General features: G+C 42.1%; 1 protein-coding gene across 4 annotated transcripts in view; it reads left to right on the forward strand.

The window, feature by feature from the left end:
* The window catches only part of ugt8 (UDP glycosyltransferase 8), a 31,662-nt gene extending 21,134 nt beyond the window's left edge, over positions 1–10,528 (forward strand). For 3 of the 4 annotated variants that reach the window (XM_061829167.1, XM_061829168.1, XM_061829169.1), the window contains exons 4-6: positions 362–438; positions 1,644–1,863; positions 6,976–8,106. In XM_061829167.1, coding sequence (XP_061685151.1) covers positions 362–438; positions 1,644–1,863; positions 6,976–7,351 — 673 coding nt within the window. In that variant the 3' untranslated portion in view covers positions 7,352–8,106. Of the gene's footprint in view, positions 1–361; positions 439–1,643; positions 1,864–6,975; positions 8,107–9,066 lie in introns of those variants that run through there. The other variant, XR_009796327.1, reaches the window with a different exon arrangement.
* The last annotated feature ends 742 nt before the right edge of the window (positions 10,529–11,270 follow it).

The raw sequence follows: 11,270 nt of genomic DNA on the forward strand, positions 1-11,270 counted from the left end.
TCCTGTCACTTTGTCTGCTGCTTGTCTTATAATGTGAAATGAAACTCATACAACACCAACTGCAAGTTATAACAGAGTCCAGTATGTCAGTAATATGAGTCCCTAAGTACGAGATGAATTAGCAGGAGCTAGTTTCCTGTGTTCCCGATGTTGCTATGTTAGGGGTTAATGTGGACATGTTGTGTGTTGATGTCATTGTGTTCTGGCATTTGCATTGGCATTCTGTTGCATTTCCTTTGGGTTATTTTTTCTGTTTTGTGGTGTTGGCATTTGTTGTGGGGTTATAACTGTCTTGGTGTAAAATGTCATTATATTATTAATTAGCAAATGGTTTCCCACTATTTTTTTTTTTTTTTTTTAGGTTTTCTGGTATCCCACCAAGCAACATTGGAAACAACACCAAGCTTGTTGATTGGATGCCTCAAAATGACCTACTGGGTGAGTTCACGAGCACTGCATGACTGCTCTACTCTGCTTTTAGAATGTATTTTATTGCACTCACTAGATAAAGTATCACGTTCTTCGCAAGTCCTTCCCGTCTTACCTTCATAAGTACTGTGTTATGTGTGTGAGGAAGTCGGAATGTGCAATATTTATTGACTCTGTTTGACTTTGTTTGGTATCAGTCGTACTACTTAGTTTTATCTGTTAACATTGTACATACAACAAAAAAAAAATCACATTCCAATTGCAACGTGATACAAACAGTTTTACCAATGAAAAGACAGAACCACTAAGGCACAGGTCTTTCAGGTAAATGAATGTAGTATTGGTCAAGTGCTACCTTGCACTCACCATGTCTTTCCTCCTGTAACAATACTACAGTACAGTGGTACCTCTACTTATGAAATTAATCCATTCTGAAAGTCGTTTCGTAATGTGAAGTAGAAGCACATTTTACATGTAAATAGCGTAATCCGTTCTAAGCACCCAACCCCTCCCAAAAATAAGCATTCAAAGTACATAATGTAAAGAATAATAAAAATTGTTTAATTGCCTTTGGCGTTGATTAACTGAATAATTAAACGTGAAGAGAAGGGTCAGTGACAAGCAAAAGAGGCAAACGTTTGACATGTGGCCGAAAACATACGTACGATTATACGTACGCACACTACTTTCGCACTAAAATTTTTTTGGGGTCCATGGTTAATAAAGATGAATAAACTTTAAAAAAACAAACAAAAAACTCACGAAAAAGTTGTACTTTACCAATGTGTGCTAGTGTGACAGCACTAGTGTGATTCGGTAACAGTCAAGTGTCCAAGGGAAAAGAAAAGCATCTTGGATAAAAATTGGCGTCTGTCCTACCAATGTCTTAACCTCTATCATGCCACAAAAACCATGATACAGGATGTTTACATTCGGTGGAATTTGGGGGCTGCAAATCCAGCGCCCATTTTTTCCTTTCATATCTTGAATTTTCCTTTGTAACTAGACAATATTTTTCCGAGGAGGCATTTCGTAACCTGAATTTTTCTTTACTAAAGATGTTTGTAAATAGAGGTACCACTGTATTCTGATGTTTCTACCTCTTTTACTTTTACACTATTGAGTTATTTGTGTCAAATTGACAAAAAAGTTTGTGTTTTATCTGCACATATTGCAAAATAACCATAAAACAACTCCTTTCTCTTATTGTTAAGGCCACCCCAACATAAGGGCTTTCTTGAGTCACGGTGGGCTTAACAGTATCTTTGAGGCCATGTACCATGGGGTGCCAGTAGTGGGTGTGCCCCTGTTTGGAGACCACTATGACACAATGACCCGTGTGACTGCCAAAGGTATGGGCATTATGTTGCACTGGAAAAGCATGAGCGAAGATGACCTTTACAGTGCTCTCGTCACTGTCATAAATGACACAAGGTGAGATGCCTTTTATATACTATGCAATTTTTACTGTCAGAAAACTTATTGTTTCATTATGGAGTGTAATTCACAGATGTACACTATTTAATATAAAAGATACCAATTTTAGCAACTACAATCAGTATCCAAGTTATGACGTAGGCAAGTTACGACCACCCGTGCTAATTGCCACGTCTAGCAGATGCCTATTAGGTAGCATTTTACTCGCAGTACGCAAGATATTTGTGGCAGCCTGGCATTGTGTATGACAGTTATTGCAGCATAGCATCCCAGCATCTCACACTCCGGTCTGGATAATCTGGCATTTTCTGGTGAATATGTTGACTCTCATGGCAACTAAAACTTTCTTTTGTTTCCGTGGGTATGCAGCATCTACATGCACACCAGTGGGTATAATTTCCAAAAAAAAAAATATCTGTTCACATTCACAAACTTCTATAGCTCGAAGACCCATATCAGTCCAGTACACCGAACCATCCCCTCCATTTACATTTCTATTTAAGCATTCAGTGCCCAAAAAAAACCTCAAGACAGCGATTTACAACTTTCAGTCTAAAGTTTAGTGGTTTTGCTCATAACATCTTGGGAAAATTGTGACTAAAATGGGGATGGACGGGTCTGGGTGCTGTCTGGTTATGGCATCAGTTTACCACGTGAAATTATTCACATGGTGAAGCAAGTTATGACCAACTATTGCTCTCAAATTAACGAGACAACTTTTTAAACGGATTTCGTTCATTAAAATTCTTATTTGTGAAAATATACCAACTTAGACTAAATACACGGCCTTTGCATTATTTTAAAACAAGACCGAAAACTTTAGATATTCATTCAGGATAGTGAAGCCATTTATATTTATCGGTTTATGGCTAAGTAAAAAAAAAAAAAAAAAAAAACAAACTTCACAAATGCTTACCAGTCAGTGTTAACAAAACGAGCATGTCATACTCCCTGGGTCTGACTGCTGGCTCGGCACCTTCTACGCCAGCTATTCCATCTGCATTTCAACATGTGTTCTGTCTAACTGGGTCAAAGTGATAATCTTAATGCCTTTATAAAGCTTGTATTCGTCACCGTCTCCATGGGACCTTTCAGAATCATGTTCATCACTCCAATTATCGGAAAATTCATCGTCGTTCTCACATTGGTGTTGAACGGTACCCATGTTTATGTGTCTCGTTCTGACTTCACGTCCCTTCTCGGGATTTTCCGCTGTGTGCTCGGGATGTTCCTGCGAATTCAGTTATGTGCGATCAATTTTTGCCGATAATCCAAAACTACAAATGTTTCCTTCATAACTGATTTCAGATTTGAATTCAGCATAAACAGTACAATATAACTAAAAGGTGCTTTGAAGACTTTCCATACGCTTTAACATTAAAATGGGGAAAAAATTGTGGAAACTATGCAAAAATATAAGAATTTGAGAAGGGAGCTAATACTGTTTTCACAGTGTTGTATACCATATATTTCAATGTGTGGGGTAGTAAAGCAAAACATTGATTTGTCAAGATTTTGGGGTGGCCCTATTATCCATGAAAATAGATCCACCCCTTATACTGTCGTGTTAAAAATGATCACACTCCAATGCGGTTAACCAGATTAATCTACATTTTTAGGATATATTTTTCATTGCTCAATGTCAAACAAGTCCCCAGTCAGTGCAGTAGATTCTTATAAAATCAACAAGACCCAACATTCATGATAGACACACCCTTAAGGCTGTGCAATTGGGAAAGTTATTGAAAGAGGAGTGTTAAAAAATAGCAGTTTTCCGTTGACTTTACAAACTCAAAACTATTTTGTACAAACTTTTTTGTTTCTAGGATTTACCAGTCCTTTGAATCACTAAACCAATATTTAGTTTTATGACCGCAGTTTTTTTTAACCACTTTATATCTCTGTGTCACAGAGTCAACCAACTTGTGACACCTTTCACCTGTCATTCCACTCCAAGATTCCTTAACAACATTCTACAATTCATAAATATTTCTTGGTTTTGTTTCAGAAACAGCATTTTTTTATGTCAACCCACAAATTCTTGATTGAATTAAGGTCCAGGGATTGGGCTAGCCACTCCATGACTAAATTGTTGGTTTAGAGCCAAGACTTTGCATGTTTACTAGTGTGTTTGGGGTCATTTTCTTGTTGAAGCACCCATTTTAAGGGCATGTCCTCCAGGATAAGACAACATGACTTCAAGTATTTTGACATATGCAAACCAATCCATCATCCCTGATATATGATAAATACGCCCAACAACATGCCCATGTTTGATGCTTACATCAACATACTTTACCGTCTTCATTGTGTGTTGTTGCTTGAAGTCAGAGTTCAGGGGTCGTCTCACAAATTGTCGACAGTCCCTGGACCCAAAACAAACTATTTTACTGTCGTCAGTCCACAAAATGTTCCTCCATTTTTCTTTAGCCCAGTTGATGTGTTCTTGGGCAAATTGTAGCCCTTTCTGTATATGGCTTTTTTTTAAACAGACGGACTTTGAGGGGATTCTTGTAAATAGATTAGCTTCACACAGGCGTCTTCACACTGTCACAGTAATTAGAGGTAACTCCGGACTGTTTAGTTTAGTTGGTTTAGTCTTTGCCATTCTGGTTAATCTAGGATACGTTTTGATGGTTGTTTTCCATTTCCTGCCACGTGTTTCTGGTTTTGCTCTCCATTATAAGGCATTAGAGATTTACATTTTACCTGCACAAACTGTATTTTTTTGCACCACTATATAAGGTTTCCCCTCTCCAATCAAACTGGGAATCAAAGTATCCTGTTCTGTCAAGAACCAGCAGTGCAGGGGCGGACCCAAATGCAGGACTCCCGCAATATGCGGTAAAGCATACTCAACGAACTGGCCAATGGCAGTGACAAAACTCAAACTGAAATACTTTGCCTAATCACAGTGGTTCTTGCAAAACAGCTGTGACGGTTGACAGGTGTCAGAGATGAGACCGCCCAAAGCGGTGGCCAGGCCTCGCCCCTCTTGGCCGTAGTCCATTCTTGCTCATGACAGAACCCTCCCGTTAAGGCGCGGATCCCAAACACAACAAAACAAAAAACATGACCAGGGGAGGGTAAAAGGGGGCCCAGCAAAGGGCACAATCTTCCCAACCCCTGTCTGTCTGGTGGCCATCCAGGCCACCCAAAGCGAGGCATCTGGCCAAGCAGGTCAGACATACAGCCAGGACGCCAAGCACCAGGGTCCCGACGGGGCGATTCGGGTAGATGTCCTCGAGGATGAACCCAAAGGCGAAGCAGGAACCAGACAGGAGCCATCAATGGCTCCGGACGAAGACCTCCCAGGACGTGGTTGAGAGGCGGCCCTGGATCGGCTGCCGCTGAGGCTTGGTCGTGAGACTGCCGAGGATCGGTTGCCGCCGAGGCTAGGTCGGGAGGCGGCCGGGGATTGGTCGCTCTTGAATCATGGTCATTAGGTGGTCGAGGATCAATCGCCATCGAACCAGGAGAGGGAGGCGGCCGCCGTCGAGACAGGGGCGTGAGGAGGGCACATGCCGGTCGTCGTCGAGACAGGAGCGTGAGCGTCAGGTGGCTGAGGATCAATCGCCATCAAAGCTGGAGAGGGAGCCGACTGCCGTAGAGAGGGGCGTGAGGAGGGCACGTGCTGGTTGTCGTTGAGACAGAAGCGTGAGCATCAGGTGACCGAGGATCGGTCGCTGTTGAGGCATGGACGTGGATCGGCAGCAGCTCGGTCTCCTTCGAGACATGAGTGGAAGGCGAGCACGGGCCGGTCGCCGTCGAGACAGGAGCGTTAGGCGGCCACAGGCTCATCGCCATTGAGCTAGGAGCGGTAGGTGGTTATATACCTGCCGCCCTCGAGACAGGAACGTGAGATTGTAGTATACGTGTCGCCGCCAAGACAGGAATGGAGGTGGACATGGACGGGTCACAGGAACCTGAGGCAGCCAACGAGCCTTCACTGCCGCCTGTATGGGAACGTGAGGAGGCCGACAAGCCTTTGCCACCGCCTGGACAGGAACGTGAGACGGTCGACAACCCTTTGCCGCTGCCTGGACAGGAATGTGAGACAGCTGACAAGCCTTTGCCGCCACCTGGACAGGAACGTGAGGCGGACAACGAGCCTTCACGGCTGCCTGGACAGGAACGTGAGTGAGGCGGATGACGAGCCTCCGCCACCGCCTGGACAGGGAACGTGAGGCGGACGACAAGCCTTCGCGGCTGCCTAGACAGGAACGTGAGGCAGCCAACAAGCCTTCACTGCCATCTGGACAGGAGCATGGTTCATCTGGAAGTCTGTCGCCACCGCGACGTGGGTGTAGTGCAGCAGCGGGTCAGTTGCCACTGCAACGTGGACTTGGCTCTCCAGCAGATCGGTGGATACCACGCCGTTGGCAGTCTGTCGCCACTGCGATGTGGATGTGGAGCCTCATGCGACCGTTGACAAGTGTCAGAGATGAGACCGCCCAAAGCGGTGGCCGGGCCATGCCACTCTTGGCCGTGTTCCATTCTTGCTCATGACATGTTCTTCTGAACAATGAGTTGAACAATCCATTTTCCTCAGGCTTTCAAAGAGAAATGCATATTCAGCAGGTACTGGGTTCATCCTAAAATAGGAGGCACCTGATTCACACCTGTTTTCACAAAATTTAGGACATCAACAATTAAATCCCACACTGCTATTTTTTTAACACACCACTTTCAACAAATTGTTCATTTGCACAGCGTAAGAGTGTGTATAAAATGAATGCTAGATCTTGTTGGTTTTCTGACAATTTACTGCACCGACTAGTAACATGACATGTAGCAGTCACATTGGACTGATATTATCTTGAAGACAACGGCAGTATTCTTTTTAAAAACAATTAGCATATATTGTTGCTTTACATTTACATTTAAATGTAAATGATTCCAGGAGAATCGTAACATTACTCACACTTTCAATCAATTCTTGGTACCCAATCTCCAACCCTACATATTTGTCCAATTTCTTGAATTTGAAAAATTTTTTCCCTCAGAAAATTTTGCATGTGGCTTTATTGCATTGTTCTGTCTTCTGGATGCCTTTGGCATTACATTATTTTGTAGTACAGTACCTAAAATAAAGCTACATCTCTGCAGGTACCGACAGCGGGCTATCCTTCTCTCTACTATCCACAAAGACCAGCCAGACCACCCAGTGGCCCGAGCCGTCTACTGGATCAACTACACCCTCCGTCACAATGGCACAGACCACTTGCGCTCTGCTGTATATGATATATCCCTCTACCAGTACTTCTTGCTGGATGTCATTTTCACTGTAGGGGCGGCCTTGCTTGTCTTTGGCTTTGCCTTGCGACATTTAGGACAGTTACTGAGGGCAAAGTTTGGTGGCAAGAGCCAAGTAGGGAGCGTTTCCAGGGAGGAGGGCAACATGGTCAATGGACACTGCCACTCCATGTCCAACGGTAAACACAAATGCAATGGCTCCTTCAACAACGAGAAAAAGGTGAATTAATACTGTCACATATCCCAGGGGGATAAGGAGGCAGTTGCCCAAGTGGTTTGGGTTGTGTTTTTATAAAAAGGTTGGGGAAGGTACGCCGCAAGAGACAACTGCCCCTTGGAATACGAATATGAAGTGTGTTTGTGAGCGTATGTGTAGAGGTGTGTCCACTGATGACAATTTAAAGTCTGATAACAGAAACTGCTACGGCACATTACGAATTGGAACACCAAGGATGAAACACGTCTCTCCATCACATCTTCCTGACCATTTAAGAGGGTAAGGGTCCATCACGAGGTGACATGACTAACCACAGACAAACTCTTGAAATATTTTGACTATTTAGTTAATCACTGCAAAGCTTACCGAGTGTGTGCATCAACTTGAGGGAACATCTATTTATTACTGTAAAAACAACTTTTAATGATGCATGTTTTCTCATCTTTTAATTTATTTAATGGACTTATTTTGTGGTGTGATAGAATGATGGTGGATGTAGAGCCCCTCCACTATCCACAATGGACATGATTACATTTTCAATTGCTTCCCACCTCTGCATTCCTTCTTTGATTGAACTCGAACTGTCTGATAATTCCCCTGTATGTCAGGTTCAATAGACCCTTGTCACATGATGCAAGTCCATTTCCGCTAGACTAAATTTTAGGGTGTATGTTTACTTTGGCTTCCTGTATTTGCCAATAGAGTATGTTGCACAAAGTAATATAATAATTAGAGAATAAGGATGAATAATTTTTTTTTTATTATTACCTTGGTTAGCTGCCTGCTCCTGTCTGTTTTCCTCTATCAGAATAAGTGGAATGCTGAATCTATATCTATCACAAAAGTATCTTTATTTTAGATCAGGTGGATTACTGGTCAGATATCTCATTTTAGGAAAAAGAGTGTTTCTTCAATATCTGAGACACTAATTTGGTGTAATGTGACCAAGATTGCTAATACTCGGCTTTTATATTGCTAAATCCTAAAGTAAGATGTCATTAATGTCACTATTATTTCCGAATTAGTCTTGATCAGGTGGTGAATACAGAAGTAAATCTACACCCTAGAAGTTATAGTGAAATAATCTGACGTCACAGTGAAATGGGTTGCTTTAAGGAACTTATTTTCAAACTATGCAGTCCTGATTTATTGTTAAAACCCTAACCCAAGACACTTTTAAATGTTTCCCTGTGGGTTATCTAAAATTAATGAATATTGATTGTAAAGATAACACGATTTCTATAGTGCCCTTGAAGGAACCCGTGGATGAATTACTTGAATCCTTCCTGTGGCCTGCATAATCAACATTCATGATACCCACTTAAGTGGGGATGTGCATATGGACTTGGTGTGAGGTGATGTGCAATTGCACCTGTGTAGATAAAAAACTCAAGGAACATTCAAGGCAAATCACTGTTTAGCTTTCGCCTAAAAACCTGTATGTTACGAAAACCCTTTTTGCCATTAATCACCGCGAGTGTAAAAGAGTTTCACAATATTTTTATGGTAGTAGCTGTGGTCTCAAACTACTCCCAATGGTGTTTTTAAATTTACAAGGCAAATAAATAGGCTGTTGTCAGTTCCATGTGCAAATGCAGGACAGACATGAAGTATGACGAGACTTAAGCTTGTCATATGTACTGACTAGGGCTGGGAATTCTAATGAGTTGAGCGTTTCCAATTCCGTAATTTCAATTGATTGTGCATTAATTTTGTCTGGAATTGAGGCAAAAGGCACTGCTGGGCTGCTTCAAGCTGAGGCGATGTCTGAAGAAAAAAACAACGTGATGACATCAGGCTATGGGAAACCATTGTACATCCATACCGGCACAAGAGAAGACTTCTGGACAGCATTACTTTGCCCCATGTGACACAGGCACTGAATGACAGTTTAGAGCATCTGATACACACACAAAAAAAAAAAAGCTTTGACCTGGGTTTTCTCCGGGCACTCCGGTTTCCTCCAACATTCCAAAAATATGCAACACAAATTGGAGATGCCTGTGTGGAGTTTGCATGTTCTCCCCGTGCCTGCGTGGGTTTTCTCCAGGGACTCCGGTTTCCTCCAAAATCCCCAGAACATGCAACATTAATTAGACACTAAAAATTGCCCCTAGGTGTGATTGTGAGTACGGCTGTTTGTCTCGATGTGCCCTGCGATTGGCTGGCAACCAGTTTAGGGCGTACCCTGCATCCTGCCCGTTGACAGCTAGGACAGGCTCCAGCATTGCCCGCGACCCTCGTGAGGATAAGTGGAAAAGAAAATGGATGGATCGATTTATATGTATGTGTGTATCTTCACAGTATCTCATTGGACATTTCACAAGCTGTAGCTTGTTGACAGGTTAAAATGAAATAAATATCAGACTAGTTTTCAATTTTGTATAATTTTTTTTGTAGCGCCTCCAGATGATTATTTTTAAAATGTGACACAAACCACATGTCCGCAAGATCCAAAGAGATTTATTGAGAAATGATCCAAAAGAGGAACACAGTATGTCTTTTATTTTCCATCAACATGATTGAAAATTTGCTGGTGTCCGTTGAGCAAACATCTTAGGTAGCACACACAAACCTACATTTTTTTGTGGTTCCAAGATTTTAATTAATAACAGTTTAAAAATCACATTGATTACACCATAAAAATACAATTTTCTCACGACGCATTTTTTAGATCCAGAATTGCATTCTCTTGAGAAGAGAATGAATGAATTTGAACCAATTGTATGTTCAAGTTTTCTTGTCGTCCTTTCTCCTGTGAGCTGCAATGACACAAACCTGTACCTCCCACGAAGATACTTTAAATATTTTCATCAGTAATACATTCAGCTGTCAGTTTTGTGGGACATCGGGTGCTGCCTTAGCTATGAACGGTGTCAGGAGGGACATATAAGCAAATGTATTATGGTGCAATGTTATTGTTTTTTTTTTTCAGTGTTAAACTTGTAATGGATCACCTATCTTATTTTTAAATTCTCATTTCTGTAGGCTAAACATTTGTTCCATTTTATTTTATTATATGATGGAGTTGTGAATTCCAGTGTTTTCTCTGTAGCCTTTTGTATCTCTTACCAACATTTCACACTATATATTGGAACCTAAACTGTTTCACTGCAATTTCAATTTTGCTTCCCATGTGTTTTAACTACAACAATGTAAACAAAAATACGATAATTGAATAAAACTCTTTACAGAAATCAGGGTCAATGGGTTCAATTCATGGAGACAAGCAAGATAAAAACATGAAGTACAGATTTCCAAGCTGACAGTGCTTTTGGTCTCTGTTTTTAATAGGACATGTGCAGGCAGCCCTTTGGAATCATTACAACGCTGCAAGAGGCTTGGGTAGGTATCAAATGGTTTAATCAACTCAAGTAGCTGCACATAAGCCATGAAGATAGAAGGGGTTATCTAACGCTGAATACCCATGCTGAGGGAAGCTGGGGTAACAAAACACCCCAGCCTAGTACCGGCTTCTCTCACTGGGCCCGTTAATTATTCACATAGGCCGAGGGGGCTTGCTGACCTCTTTTGCTCACACTAGCAATCTTCTGCAGCTATGTTTAATTTACACCTTTCAAGCTGTTTTCCTTTGTGGCCACTGCTGGTGCAAACTGGCACGTAATGTGTTTGCTGGAACACGAGAGGGGGAAGGCCAAAGATGAGGGGCAGCTTTGACAACCTCCTGTGTTCAGAAGCAAGATGTCTTAACCTCCTCTCACTGATTTCTGAATCCAGGATGCAGCGAGTGATCCAGATCAAAGGTGGAGTAATGGAGAACAATATCTCCCTTCATGTCAGGAGGTCCCTGGGTTCCAATCTCTGCTTAGACCTTCCTGTATGGAGTTTACAGTCATCAGGTGCTTTGGATTCCTCCCAACATTCCTCATAGTTCTGAGGACCCGGGTTCGATCCCGGCCACGCCTTTGTG

This window comes from Syngnathoides biaculeatus, chromosome 9, assembly GCF_019802595.1.
Source record: "Syngnathoides biaculeatus isolate LvHL_M chromosome 9, ASM1980259v1, whole genome shotgun sequence".
Classification (NCBI taxonomy): domain Eukaryota; kingdom Metazoa; phylum Chordata; class Actinopteri; order Syngnathiformes; family Syngnathidae; genus Syngnathoides; species Syngnathoides biaculeatus.